Source organism: Hemitrygon akajei, chromosome 11, assembly GCF_048418815.1.
Source record: "Hemitrygon akajei chromosome 11, sHemAka1.3, whole genome shotgun sequence".
In the NCBI taxonomy this organism is placed as follows: domain Eukaryota; kingdom Metazoa; phylum Chordata; class Chondrichthyes; order Myliobatiformes; family Dasyatidae; genus Hemitrygon; species Hemitrygon akajei.
The window spans coordinates 109232178-109247457 of record NC_133134.1 but is presented as its reverse complement, the minus strand read 5'-3'; the positions used below and the strand labels follow the sequence as shown (position 1 = coordinate 109247457).

Below are 15280 nucleotides of genomic sequence, written 5' to 3'. Positions count from 1 at the left end.
GGGGCTGTCTAAGGAGATACAATCGGATCAGGGGAGTACATTCACGTCTAGCGCATTTCGGCAGATGATGACCCAGCTAGGGGTCAAACAAATTCTAGCCTCTGCGTACCACCCGGAATCCCAAGGAGCGTTGGAAAGGTTCCACGCTACACTAAAGACCATGCTTAAAACTTATTGTCAGGAGAATGTTCGAGACTGGGATGAGGCTTTACCCCTTCTGTTATTTGCCGTAAGGGATACAGTCCAGTGCTCACTGGGGTTCAGTCCGTTTGAGCTCGTTTTCGGTCACAGGCCCAGGGGACCTCTAACCCTACTGAAAGAAAAGTGGTCTAGCCCAACCGTTCAAGTCAGTGTGATCAACTATGTTCTGAAATTCCGGGAAAGGCTGCATAAAGTATGCGCCTTGGCAAAAGAAAACCTTAAAGACTCCCAGGACAAAATGAGTCAGTGGTATAACCCGAGAGCGAGAGAACGAGAGTTTCATGTAGGCGACCAGGTTTTGGTCCTATTTCCGGTAGTTACCCAACCCCTTCAGGCGAGGTTTCAAGGACCATATACAGTGCGTAAGAAAATAGACTCGCTGAATTACGTGATTGAAACCCCCGACCGGCGAAAGCCGACCCAATTAGTCCACGTGAACATGATGAAAAGGTACCATGAAACCACCCCCGCGGTGGTCGGTGCGGCCATGAAAACCGATGAGGTAGAGGGGGATGGTAAGGAGGGACCAGAGCGGTTTGAAAAGATAGGTATAGTCCCCACCAGATTGGAGAACTCTATCGTATTGGCAAGCCTTGCGGATAAAGTTAGCCACTTAAAGCCTGAACAGCGGGAGCAGGTAATACAGCTCATTAACCGGCATGCAGACTTATGCCCAGATGTTCCCCGAAGGTGTAGTGGGACGAAACATGATGTGATAGTTACCTCAACCCAACCTATAAAACAGGCCCCTTATCGGATGAATTCTGAAAAGAGCCAGCTAGTAGGAAAGGAGATTGAACATATGCTAGCTGCTGGGATAATCCGCGAATCCTCTTCCGCGTGAGCTTCTCCTTGCGTGGTTGTCCCAAAGCCGGACGGGACCATAAGATTCTGTACCGATTACCGGAAGGTCAACGCGGTCACCCAGACAGATGCTTACCCTATCCCCCGGGTGGATGGTTGCATTGATCAAGTGGGGAAGGCGAGGTACATCACAAAAATTGACTTGTTAAAGGGGTACTGGTGCGTTCCTTTAACGGACAGGGCTCGAGAGATTTCAGCCTTTGTCACCCCATCCGGGTTGTACGAGTACAACGTTATGCCGTTTGGGATGAAAAATGCACCAGGGACATTTCAGCGGATGATAGATGCTGTGATAAAGGGGTTAACCCACACCAAGGCTTATCTTGACGATGTGGTAGTTTGGAATGACACCTGGGGGGAGCACCTGGAGGCTGTAGAAAATCTGTTTACCCAAATGTCGGCAGCCCACCTTACAGTAAACCTCGCAAAGAGTGAATTTGGTCATGCCACGATCACCTATTTGGGGTATGTGGTGGGAGAAGGGCAGTTGGCTCCTGTGCAGGCGAAGGTCCAGGCTATTTCTGAGGTCCCTGTACCCTACAATAAAAGGGCCCTGAGGAGGTTTTTGGGCATGGTGGGATACTATCGGAAATTCTGTAAAAATTTTCCCTTACAAAACTCCTACAGAAGGACGAAAAATTTGAGTGGGGTCATTCTTGTCAGAATGCTTTTGAAAAGTTAAAAGCCATATTGTGCCATCACCCTGTGTTAAAGCACCCGATTTGTTAGCATCCTTCTCCTTGGCAACGGACGCGAGTGATGAGGCTGCAGGAGCAGTCCTATTACAGCAAGCAGGGGATGGAGTGGAGCACCCGGTAGCATATTTCTCTCGGAAGTTCAATGTACACCAGAGGAATTACTCTACCATGGAAAAGGAATTGTTGGCACTTGTGTTGGCGATACAACATTTCGAAGTGTACATTTGTCTAGCGCAAAAACCCCTAGTGGTCTATACCGATCACAACCCGTTGGTATTCCTGGCCAATATGAAAAATAAAAACAGGAGGTTATTGAGCTGGAGTCTGATGCTGCAATAATTCGATATTAAGATACAGCACATTAAGGGGAGTGATAATGTGCTAGCGGATTGTTTATCTAGATGCTGAATTAAATGTATAACTGTATGGCTCTGTAGTTAAAAGAAAAGCTTTTGTATTATGTTAGATTCTAAAATCCTGTAAGACTCTGTACCACTCCGTTTTAACCGCTGGTAAAAACGTTTTTAAGAGGGGAGGTGTTATGATCCCAGCCCCCTCCTTCTTGAGAATCGCAAGATTGCTATTAATTCGGGTCTTGGACCCAGGAAATGAGAGAGAATCCTCAGCAGGACAAAGCAACGGATTTGACCATTGTTTCTTGGAGACACCTTTGTGGATTGCAATCCTATACTACGTGCCAGCTCTCAGGGCTACGTGTACACCCTCGGGCAATGTGGGCTGGGGATTGCATCACCCCACCCTGATTGACATCTACAACCCTGCAAGTCAAGATAAAAGAGGGGCTGCAGGGGGCAGTCCCCTAGCGACACACCAGAAGGAGACACCATCGCTCATCGCTCCCATGATAACGGGAAGCTATTCGGAAGCCACGTGTGGTCCGTTTCCCCTGGCCTGGGGAACGGATGGCTGATAACACCGAAAAGGACTTTGATCTAACAACGGGGAACCCACGTTCCCGATTCAACGGTTTGTGTCCTAAAAGACTGGGCAAGTTTCTTTTTTCACCAAAAATCTCTCTCTCTCTCTCCAACACGTGAAACCCAGCGGTCCCCGAAAGGCTAAAGCCTGCATGAACTCGAGAGACTTTTATATTTCCATCGGACAATATTCTTACCCCTAGACAAAACGATAGAGCTACTTCTTATTGATGATTATTACTATACCTGCGCTTTAGATTGAGTATTGACGACGTATATTATCTGAATTTATTATTTGTATTAACTTTATTTTTGTGCCCCTTTATAAATAAAAACGTTTAAAAATAGTACCATCAGACTTCAACGGACCTTTCTATCTTTGCTGGTAAGTGACCCAGTTACGGGGTTCGTAACACTGCCCTCAGGCAAAGTGGGCTGGGTGAGAAAGAAATTGCATCACCCCAACCTGATTGACATCTACAACCCTGCAAGTCAGGATAAAAGAGGGTCTGTAGGAACAGCCCCTCAGACGCACCAGAAGCAACGCTAGTGATCCTGTAATAGCGGGAAGCCATTTGAAGGAGGCCATGTGCGTTCAGTTCCGTTGCTTGGGACTGGTGGCTGGAACGACGGAAAACGGCTTTTAGCTAGCAACGGGGAAATCAACTCCCCCGACTCAAAGGACTGGCATCATAAAAGACCTGGGCAAGTTTAAAACCGTCTCTCTTAAACCCAAAGAGCTGCAGCTTGAATGACAGTGACTTTTATATTTCCATCGGACAATACATTATCCCCTAGACAACGATAGAGCTATTTCTTATTGATTATTATTATACCCGCGCTTTTAGATTTAGTATTGACGACGTATATGATCTGTATGTTTGCATTAATCTTATTTTGTGCCCCTTTATCAATAAATACTTTTAAAAATAGTACCATCAGACTTCAACGGACCTCTCTATCTTTGCTGGTAAGTGACCCAGTTACGGGGTACGTAACATCATCTTGTTACAGGAAATACATTGTCAAGCTAAGAGGGTGCTGTCTGGACTAAAGGGCCCGAGTTATAGGGAGAGGTTGGCCACACTCAGCCTTTATTCTCTAGAATGTAGGAAGATGAGGGGTGACCTCAAAGAGGTTTCTAAAAACATGAGGATTACAGATCAGGTTCCAGTCATAGTTCTTAAGAGAGTACAAAACTAATATATGTATACACACACATACATAATTTTATATACATACACACACATATATATAATTTTTTTTTACACAGAGGGTAGAGAGTGATCAAGGTGGGTAAGAGGTATTTGGATGGATGAGGCTTGGAAGATGCATGGACCAGTTGGGCAGAAGGGCCTGTTTCTATGCTTTTTTATGTTATAACTCTATCCTATAGTTGGTAAAGATTGATTTTGTATTGAACAGGAAGTTTAGTGTTAAATTAAAAACAACATTATTGTGATAGGTGGAAGAAATGTGAGCTAATAAGTATTTTTAAACACAAAATTGTGCATGTGTTGCACACAAGCTTAACCTTCAGCACAAGAATGTAAGCAGTCCAAGAACAAACTAAATTTGTGGTTTTAGTAGCTTAAATCAACCTGGGCATAGAGTAGTAACAGCCATGCCTTAAGGCAAAAGCACAAATGACATTTCCTTACTTACTTTTCCGCTGCCAGGAATATTCCTGAAGCACAATCAGCCTTAAACTCCGGGTCACAGTGGTCCAGAAAATAGAGCAATTCTTTCATCATTCCTCGAACATTACTGCCATTAACCAGGGCAAAGCACAAATCCATCGCACGTCTAGGTGACAAAGAACAAAGTAGTTGCATTAAAGCTGCTCTTTCATAGATGGTAGCACAACCTCCATTCAGAATGTCTAAAATTTGGATTCAGAAATGAACAACTAGTAAATTAGAAAAAAAAAACTGAAATGAAAGCAAAAGGCATATATGATTGCAGTACCATCTCCTTTACCAAACATAGGCACTCAGTCATCACTTAATTAGGCACTCTCTGTACCTAATAAAGTGACCTCTGAGTGTGTGCTCCCAGTCTTATGCTGCCTAATGCAACTTCGACAAATTCACTAGGTTTTCAGAACTGTTCTGGTGCCAACAGATGTGAAAAATATATTGCCAGCACAGTAGAATCAAATTAAATTATTAACAATTTCACAATGAGTTGTTTTTAGAACATGAAAATTATTCACTTGGATACAATTATACAAACCAATTACCTTGTTGTCTTCATGTGATTCTTTGTATAATGCATATCATGGGGATACGGCTCAGGAAAAGCCACTGACATTATGCAACATGCACAAAGATCAAAATAATGCTACCGATTAATGAAACCAGTCTCCTCATATTGGATGAAGCTTCAGGCTCTACATCAATGGTTTTGACAAAGCAGGATAGAAATCAACTTAATAAATCTCAAATTTCTCATTGGGTTGGATACACTCGATGATCACGCATGGTGGCCATATACCAGTAGCTAAGTGGAAAGGTTCTTAATCCCAGTACATTCATCAATTGCCACAAATTTATTTTTCCACAAATGCCTGGATCTTTACCAAACAAGCTACACACGATAGACAGCTGTCGTGTTTTTATAAAGTGATTTAACTTTAAAAGTGGACTTGTTGGGCAACAGTATGGGACCACAAAGATAATTCTGAGACATATCAAAATAATACTATGCAGCTTTGCCACTACTTAGAAGGAAAGATGCCTATGGGTTGATAGGGTAGTATGAGCAGGGTGAGTAGTGAATGATGGGAAAACAGGGCAGGAGAAGAGAGTCTGCCAATAGATTCTGGCTAAGAAGTTCTAAATTAAACCACCAGGAAGCACAAAGTTTGTTGCTTTAAACAGAGTACAAATGGATATACTCTCATGAAAGACAAAGCAATTTTCCTGGAAAACCTCCATCAGAAATGTGACTATGTATTAAGAAAGAGAAAACATATATAGTACACAAGATCTACAGTGAAGTTTGTCATGATCTAAATGTACATTGCTTGAAAATGCTGCTGGATGAGTGCTATCCACATATATTCCTTTGAAGATGTGAATAGATATGTTTAGGATAACTCTACCAGATCTCATATTATGTATAAATTCAAGAGATAGTGCAATTTGATAATATTGTACTAAATATATAATCTACTGTTGTTTTTCTTTAGCCACCAATCCAATGTAGCGGAGGTTATTGGCATAAGCACACTCCAGGAAATGCTGCCTTATTAGATTTAGTGGCTCATTTAATTTCTTCCTGTGAAACGTTTTTCACTGTGTATAAACATACCCTGGTTGTATAATTCAAAACATACCCCATTAAACTAAGATTGACAAGAAATATTCCAAAATATTTCCTATCATATCCTGCAATATCACAAATATCATGTAATATCCTGTATTTTCACAAATAGGACCCTTGAAATATTAACTATTTTTAATCAACTATCATGTGTAAAATGTCACTATTTAAAATGATCAATGATCAATAAAATACTCGTGGGGCTCTCAGTACCAGTAACTGTGGTGTTAACTGTTCAGGCTAACAAAATTGCTTCTCTGTTATACCTCATTAATTTGCAAGTCACAGAATGAATTACAGTTATGAAGTTGAAGACAAATTTTGTGGGGGGCAGATATTTATACCCATTTACCTAAAGCTTAGGAGCTAAAGGACAGCAGGTGAGTGGTGTTGGGATTAACTTCCAGTATTAATCTCAGCAAAACCTAAAATACTCAATTCTGACCTTGTCACCACTCTACCTTCACCACTTCACCTTCACTTCAGACCAATCATGACCTCACCCTGTACCCTAAAGTAACTTTCTGTTTCTAAAGCCATTATGCGCAATGGTTTTTAAGTTAATGTGACTTCCACTCAAGACTGGTAATTGGTAATAGAGCCACCCCATGATATCAAGTAGCTCATCAATAACTACTGCCCGAGCCCATGCACAAACCATCTCTGGGAGGTCAATGTTAGAAAAACACATTGGAGATGTAACTAGGACTATGAAAAAACATCAAGTGACCTCTAATTGGCTTTGAATGAGCACAACAAATCATATTGTTAGAAACAGGGAACAGAGAGCACAATAGCATATCACATTTTGTGTGTTACGCTCTCTGTTCTTGTTTCTAACAATTCGTTGCATATGAAATTTACGTTTGTACCATGACAATTCTGGGAAACTAATTTACGACAATATCTTAAAGGATCAAGGAAACGGAAGCTGAAATTTATCCATTACCAGTGTAAGTTCTGCTTTACAAGTCATTGGGCCATCACCTTTTAATGGAGACATCAAGGTCAGTGAGGCAGTCTACGATCGTACTCCGGTGTCTCTGTACTGCATTGTGGTCTGTCTGCACCATCTTCAAAAGTGACGTCAATGCAACGTACCTTCAGAAAATAAAAAGCTTTTGAAATAAGAATTTTTATTTAATAATACAAAAATACAGAAGGATAGATGGGAGAGGAAGCACAACCCATGAAGAGATTTACTGAAAGAAAAGGAACAGCTCTCATGCTATAACAGAAAGAGTACAAAGGCAAATTGGGAACTACTTGCTTAACAAAATTTCCATGGTGCAGTGCTGGGAATCCAGATCACTGAGTTACAGAAATGGAGATTTCTGTAGAGATCGCAGCTGAGATACTATTTTCAAGGAAACCATTCTGGCATCTCTCAGCCACTGAGGGGTACAACAATTTCTATCTAAACTGTTAACACTCTACCAAAGGATCTGTGGAGCCCTGCCTTCAGTGAAACACAACCACTTAATTAATTTCCTTTACTTCTAATATGGTGTTGACCAGAGCTCACTTCCATAGCTGTAGCACTTTGATAAGAAAGCCCAGTAATGTTCCACAGTGATCTGTTTGGGATTTGCTCTTTGTGATATAAATGGAAGGGGAGGGGGGTAGGTAAGTTTGTAGATGACACGACATTGGTGGATTTGTAGATAGTGTAGAGGGCTGTCATAGGTTGCAACAGGACACTGACAGGATGCAGAGCTGGGCTGAGAAGTAGCAGATGGCACGCACCCTTGAAAAGATTGAAATGATTCACTTTGAAGGTCAAATTTGAAGGAAGAATACAGGGTTAGTGGCACGATTCTTAAAAGTAAGGAGGAACAGAGGGATCTTGGAATTCATATCCATATCCCTCAAAGTTCAACACAAGTTGACAGGATTGTCAAGAAGATACAAGGTGTGTTTGTTTTCATTAGTTAGGAGATTGAGTTCAAGAACTACGAGGTCATGGTGCAGCTCTATAAAACCCTGGTTAAACCACACTTGGAATATTGTGTTCAGTTCTAGTTACTTCATTATAGGAAGGATGTGGAAGCTTTCGAGAGAGTGCAAATGAGAATTACTAGGATCCTGCCTAGACTAGAGAGAGTGTTTTGTGAGGATACGTTTTCGCAAGCTAGGGCTTTCTTGTTGAGCGAAGGAGAAGAGATGACTTGATAGAGGTGGGCATAGACTGAATGGATAGTCAAAGACTTTTTCCCTGGGCGCAAGTGGCATAATTTTAAGTGGTGGATAGTTTAAGGAGTATGTCAGAGGTAAATTCTTTACACGGAGAGTGGTGGGTATGCGGAATGCTCTACCAGGGGTAGGGAGGCACTTAAGAACTGTTAGATAGGCACATGGTTTATACAAAAGTGGAGAGCTATGTAGGAGTGAAGGAAAGATTGATCTTAGAGTAGGGTGAAATGTTGGAACAACACCGTGGGCCTAAGGGCCTGTACTGTACTGTGATGTTCTATGATTATTTTCAGCTTTCCTAACTATTAGCCACTTCCGCTGAATGTCAGCTCTAGCATCTTGCTAGATGGCAAGAGAACTAACTGGCAAGAGAATGGGTTTAAACAAAAAGTCATGATTCAATAGGCCAAATGATCTAATTCTGCTCCTAATATTTTATAGGTTTAGTTAGTGACAGACAGTGCCTCTCTCTAATTTGGATATATTCTTGCTAAGTGTCATGAACCAGCTGTCTGAATATCAACTGGAGCTCAGCTACTAACCTGTTACTCACTCCGCACATTTTCTCAGTCCATGCAAGATAACTGCACCTTTTCAAAATCGATTTCCCTTATTTAAATTGAAGACAGTAGTTTTGGTTGTGATGTTTACTGTCAAACTGCATTTAGAGTTTTATCATATTATAGTTACTGCCCTCTACATGACCTATAACTCTTGCTAATCCTTTCTTACAATTCATGATCAAATTTAAAATAGCATGTTTGCACATAGCTTCTGTAATAAGAGGCACACTCCACAAATAACTTTTCTATGATACCCTTGTCAAATTTGGTTCATCCAATCAACATGCAGTTTAAAATTTCCCCATGACAATTGCAGATCCTTCAAATACATCTTAAATGTTTCCCCATTTATGTTCCACTCTATCGAGGGAGGTCAGATTTGTGGGCCTATAGACTTCTCTCATCCATGTCTTCTTTCCCCTGGCTTCAACTTTGCAATTATGCACTGCCTCTTTATCTTGACTCACTACTCCACCTCCTTTTGCTTTCTCATCTGCTCTTTTAGAACACTATATAACCACTCAGCTCTGGTCACCCTGTAACCACATGTCCCTAACAGCTTAATACCATACTCATGCTGCTGTCTGTGCTGTCAACTCAACTACCTTATCAGTTGGATTTCCTTAAACCTGCTTTTTTTTTAACTCCTGTCTTTGCTGCAGCAGACAGTGTCTGTTTCCCCTCACTATGACTTCAATGTTTCTCTTTTCATGCCCCACTTAAATAACTCCGTCATTTAAACAAACCACTTTCTTCCTTAGTGATTGTTTAGTCATCACAGGCATTCCCATTGCTCGTTCCACCTTACTCCTTCTATGCAAATGGACTGCTAACTTTTCCTTGGTTTATGTTTAACGAACTGAGGAATATAGAATTCACCCCTTAACTACATGGAATTCAGTGTACAGTTTATCTACACACACAAAATGCTGGTGGAACACAGAAGGCCAGGCAGCATCTATAGGGAGAAGCGCTGTCGACGTTTCAGGCCGAGACCCTTTGTTAGGACTAACAGAAGTTAGAGAAGTCGATGTTCATGCCATCAGGTTGGAGGCTACCCAGACAGTATATAAGGTGTTGTTTCTCCAACCTGAGTGCGGCTTCACCTTGACAGTAGAGGAGGCCATGGATAGACATATCAGAATGGGAATGGGACGTGGAATTAAAATGTATGGCCACTGGGAGATCCAGAAATGAGTTTGGTGGGGCAGGAGCAAACTGAGACAATGGGTCTACCTGGATAGGTAGGTTTGTGGATCTTCGGTAGGAGGTAGAAACGGGAAGTACGGGGTGTGGGAACTATGAGGTTGGTGGCAGTGGATGGGAGATCCCCAGAGCTGATAAGGTTGGTGATGGTATAGGAGACAGTGGCCTGGTTCTCCTTAGTGGGGTCATGATCAAGGGGTAAATAAAAGGAAGTATCAGAGAGTTGTCGCTGTGCCTCGGCCAGGTAGAGGTCAGTACACCAGACTACAACAGCTCCCCCCTTATCAGCGGGTTTTATAGTAAGGTTGGGATTGGTGTGGAGAGAGCGGAGAGCAGAGCGTTCGGAAGGAGAGAGGTTGGAATTGGAACACGGTGTGGTGAAGTCGAGACGGTTGATGTTCCGTCGGCAATTAGCAATAAAGAGATCCAGAGCAGGCAGAAGACCAGAGCGGGGTGTCCATGAAGAGGAGGAGGGTTGAAGACAGGAGAAGGGGTCATCGGTGGGAGTAGGAGAGTCCTTGTCAAGGAAGTAAGCTCGGAGACAGAGCCGGCATTAATTACACGTCCCATTCCCATTCTGATATGTCTATCCATGGCCTCCTCTACTGTCACGGTGAAGCCACACTCAGGTTGGAGGAACAACACCTTATATACCGACTGGGTAGCCTCCAACCTGATGGCATGAACATTGACTTCTCTAACTTCCCTTAATGCCCCTCCTCCCCTTCTTACCCCATCCCTGATATATTTTTTTCCCTCCTTTTTTTTCTTTCTCTCTCTGCCCATCACTCTGCCTGTTCTCCATCTCCCTCTGGTGCTCCCCTCCCCCTTTCTTTCTCCCTAGGCCTCCCATTCCATGATCCTTTCCCTTCTCTAGCTCTGTATCCCTTTTGCCAATCACCTTTCTAGCTCTCAGCTTCACTCCACCCCTCCGGTCTTCTCCTATCATTTCGCATTTTCCCCTCCCCCTCCTACTTTCAAATCTCTTACTATCTTTCCTGTCAGTTAGTCCTGATGAAGGGTCTCGGCCCGAAACGTCGACAGCGCTTCTCCCTATAGATGCTGCCTGGCCTGCTGTGTTCCACCAGCATTTTGTGTGTGTTGCTTGAATTTCCAGCATCTGCAGATTTCCTTGTGTTTACAGTTTCTCTAACTCAGACTTGCCAGTACAATTATAACATTGGTATCTACTGAAAGTGAGAAATATTCCAAGCCCAAAAAAATCTAGCCAATAAAATAACAGATTTACAGTCAATGAGCAGTTTGCAGCAAGGGATCACTGATAGTGCTATTGGTAGTTATCTAGCAGTACACAGTTTTGATTCTAATGAGTGACCTAATTGCAGCCTTAGACAAGAATGAATTCCAGAAGAATGGTATCATGAATCATGACAGCATTTGACAAAAGGGGCTTTACAGAGTGCTGGTCAAATTAAGCGTTGGGAAGTTTGGTCGGGATACAGCTGGGTAATTTTCCCCATTGTTGGGTAGTTACCATTACTGTAACTCTACTGGAACCAACCTGGCTAGAGATAAAGCAAGTTTTAATACCTAGACAAACATGTTAAATTAGTTCCACAGAATTTACTGAATCTGACAAACTGGCTTGAAACTGGCTTCTGTGATGGCAAGCACTTCAGGATAAGGCCAAGATGGATTACCTGCTTGGTGTTTCTGATCTCAAGAATACCCAGATCATTGAATTGTTTTGAATTGGTTTCATTTAGTAGTAGTAGTTCATTTAGCACAACAGAATTTGCAAAATTTAGCAATTCCTGGTTTAAAAACTGGACTTTGTTGCCTTAATGGCTATGCAGTGGTCACTTCTACCATTAATGTAATGGACAGGCAGGTAGGCAAGGATTAGGTCACCTTTATTCCTCATACTGCAAACTCAATTTTGGCTTAGCCAAGACAAGAGGAGTGGTGCTAATAAGCCAGCAGTTCCCTCAACAGAGGATAATCTCCCAGGATGGCCTTTGAATGTGGGTTGCTTAATACATCCCCATAACCAACTTCCACAATGCGGATTTTAGCATCATGAAATTGTCAGATTTATCTCCCGGTTTTGATTATTTAACTGTACTATTGATTATTCTACAGGATAGCATTTTACTTGCACCTACTAGTTTCCAAAGACTTTTCAAAAAAAAAAGAAAATAAACAGTTGGCCAGATCAGCTTCAACCAAAAAATTATTGCAGACTGATGAATAAAAGGATTCAGTAGTGTCCATTTGATTAATTCACCTCCACATGATCTGATGTTCAACCAATGGATGATAAAAAGTCTAAAGCTTTCCATTGTGGTTCCAACTTATGCTATGCCTTAACTTTGCAATGTTGAGATTATTAGCTATTATTAACAATTTGGAAGTGTTAATTTGGCTAATGTTCAAATCTAATGAAATACCAAATTATCTCCTGGTAGTTTGATTTGACTAGTTCAGAACTTAAAATATTTCTCTTAAAATGATGAGAGATGTCAGTAACCCCAAGCTCTACTAACAAAGACAGGTCAACCATAGTGTTTCAGCAATAACATCCAGTGGAGAGTTAAAGTTGTTGTGACATTTATAATGAATAAAACTGGAGACAAAGGCAGAAGGAGAGTAAAGGTTTAGCCTTAAGAGTTAGTATGAATTCGTGTTTACATCCAACACAAAATTAAATCTCACAGCTATACTTACCTAATATTTTTATCATTGTTTAGTAAAAATCTACCCAAAATATTTACAGCTAGAACCTGAGGATTAGAAAAAATACAGGTTATTACACAAAAATTATAAATATATTTATAATTAATCTATCATTACAGTAATTCTGACAAGCATCTGACAGAACATTGGTCTTGCTCTTTTAATGGTGTGGCAATAACTGGGTTTTGCTTCACAAGTGGTGACAGGCTAGAAACCTGAATGATAAACATCAGGATGGTATTCTATCTCACGATGGACAAAGGAGAGAACTAAGCTGCATGAAAGCTGTTGAGCATGTATTGTAATCAATGTTTCTATTATTCCTGTAAATGTTCAGACACCCTGAACATTTTCTGTAAATTACTTCCAACCCCACCATTTCCTCTCCGCACCTCCCTCATTCTACCACCACCACCAAGTTGTTTTCCAGTGTCTATACTCTTTTGTTCTTTGTCAAAGCACTCAAGCCTTTTACACCATTAACGTTCCAACCTCTCAGTCTGGGGAAACAAATGCTGATCTATCCAATGGGAACATCTTGGTACATAATTTATTATACAATTCTGCAGTGACATTGTCTGCAATGCCCTGCACCTTTGTGAAATGTTACAACTTTTGAAGCAAAAGCGTCCCAAAATTTATCTAAAGGTGCCTTTACTTTCTCTCCCTCTCTCCCACCACAGTAGTGTTGTGGACCTTTCTCTTCAATCTGCTTTTAAGGTAGATACATTGTTCCGGCAGCCATGAATGTGCCTTCACTGGGTAAATCCCACCTTTCGCACACAGTGATTCTCCTTCACCCATCAAAAAGGATGCAATTTCAGATAGATCTAACCATGTTTGAAACTGAGCAGTCTGAAGGTACTTGTCAGTAACAAGGGAATCTCAGTAACAAAAGAAATCTCACTTACCCTTAACCCACTTTCAGATTTGATATCCATTACGGTTAACACTGTTTCATACAAAATGGCATTGCCTACATTTTTACTGGTTTCAGTGTTGGTTGCAACCTAAAATTGGGGGGGGAGAAAACATGTCTGAAACAACTCATTTTAAATTGAGAATGGCAAAATGATTGGAAGAACGTGGTTGATTGTTAATATAGATTTCAATGGCGATCAATGTTGGTCATATTAAAATAAGGTTTCTTCACAGCATCTTGTACAGTTAGTGTTTGAAACGTGAGCCTATAAGGTGACTACAGTTCAGGTGCCTTAAGTATACGGTGGGGTTTATAGTATCATCTCTGCTTAAAGAAACATCTTTATTATCCTTCAACTTGTCATTAAATATTACTCCAAATGTTTTCTTGAGATAAAAGTTATAGAGGTAAGTGATGAAACAAATCTCCATTTAAAAGTAGAGACTCTTTTTCATAATTAACACTGATTCCTCACTGGAATTAAATATTAATGTGTTCTTTATCTCATCACTTTCCTTTTATCTACTGGCCCAGAATTTAGCAAACTGCTTGTAATCATTAGTGCTGTCCTAGAAAAGATCCCCCACCTCATTGATCGTCTCAATCAGAACTTAAGAGAGAATCTAGCACCATATGAGACTTCGCATGTGGACAGTGCCATCATAACATCATTCCTACATTATTTTACTAATTATTATCAATTAGAAGGAATAAAGTTCTCATGTTTTCAATCTCAAAAAAACTTAACATAAAATTAATTTGATTGCTTGTGAGAATTCTGTTTTAGAAATTAGTCTTTACAAATAAAAAAATATGAAATTAATCATGATTGCTTTTCTGAAGTGACTAAGTCCTTATCTCTGTATTTGACAGAAGCGGTATTTATAGTTATTTGCATTTCAAGTAACATTTGTATCCTGTCCAATGAGCAGGAATTACAAATGAAATCTGCAGAAACTGCTAAGGTCAGTAACAAAGCTTTTTTTCTCTAAGCTGCCCAACAGATTCTACCTGTATGGCAACTTCGGTGTTATCAGCAGCTGCAAGAATCAGCAAGAAAAATGTTTCTTCTTAATCAAGTTAATTTAAAACATAGATCAAAAACAATATGGAGGCAGCAACAAAAGGAACTTATTTTCAAATAGCTACACAGAAGGATCCAATTTGATGGCAAATTCCCTGGCCTTATTTTTTCATGAGGCTGAGTATCAGAAAAAGCAATTTAGTAACCAAATGGAATGTTTTTATTGCAAAAGCTTAGGAGTGTAAAAGGGGACTGTACATACTTTAAGAGACCACGATTAAGACTTAAACAATAGGACAAGATGGTTACCCATGCAAAGAAAAGATTGACTTAACAATGTGATTAACTTAAAGATGTTCATTCTGCCTATTTTGCACATTGATTATAGAATATAAAAAAAATAGCACAGGAACATGCCCTTTAGTCACCATGTCTATACCAACCACAACAATTTAACTTATCCATTTGCCTGCATAGGTGCGTATCCCTCTATTCCATGGCAGTTCATGCACCTATTTAAATGCCTATTAATGTATATTCATGACTTTTGCATGGCACTAAATGGACAAGCTTCAGGCATCTATTGTGAATGTATTGTTTTTCTTTCATCACTTAGTGTCCTAAGTTTTGACTGATACACATATTTA

General features: G+C 40.7%; 1 protein-coding gene across 2 annotated transcripts in view; it reads right to left on the bottom strand.

Annotated features, from left to right (window-relative positions):
• The window catches only part of LOC140735886 (AP-1 complex subunit gamma-1-like), a 161602-nt gene that overhangs the window by 85444 nt on the left and 60878 nt on the right, over nt 1-15280 (bottom strand). For both annotated transcript variants that reach the window (XM_073061459.1, XM_073061460.1), the window contains 4 exons: nt 13599-13697; nt 12679-12734; nt 7016-7129; nt 4367-4507 (listed from right to left, as the gene is read on the bottom strand). In XM_073061459.1, coding sequence (XP_072917560.1) covers nt 4367-4507; nt 7016-7129; nt 12679-12734; nt 13599-13697 — 410 coding nt within the window. The remainder of the gene's footprint in view (nt 1-4366; nt 4508-7015; nt 7130-12678; nt 12735-13598; nt 13698-15280) is intronic.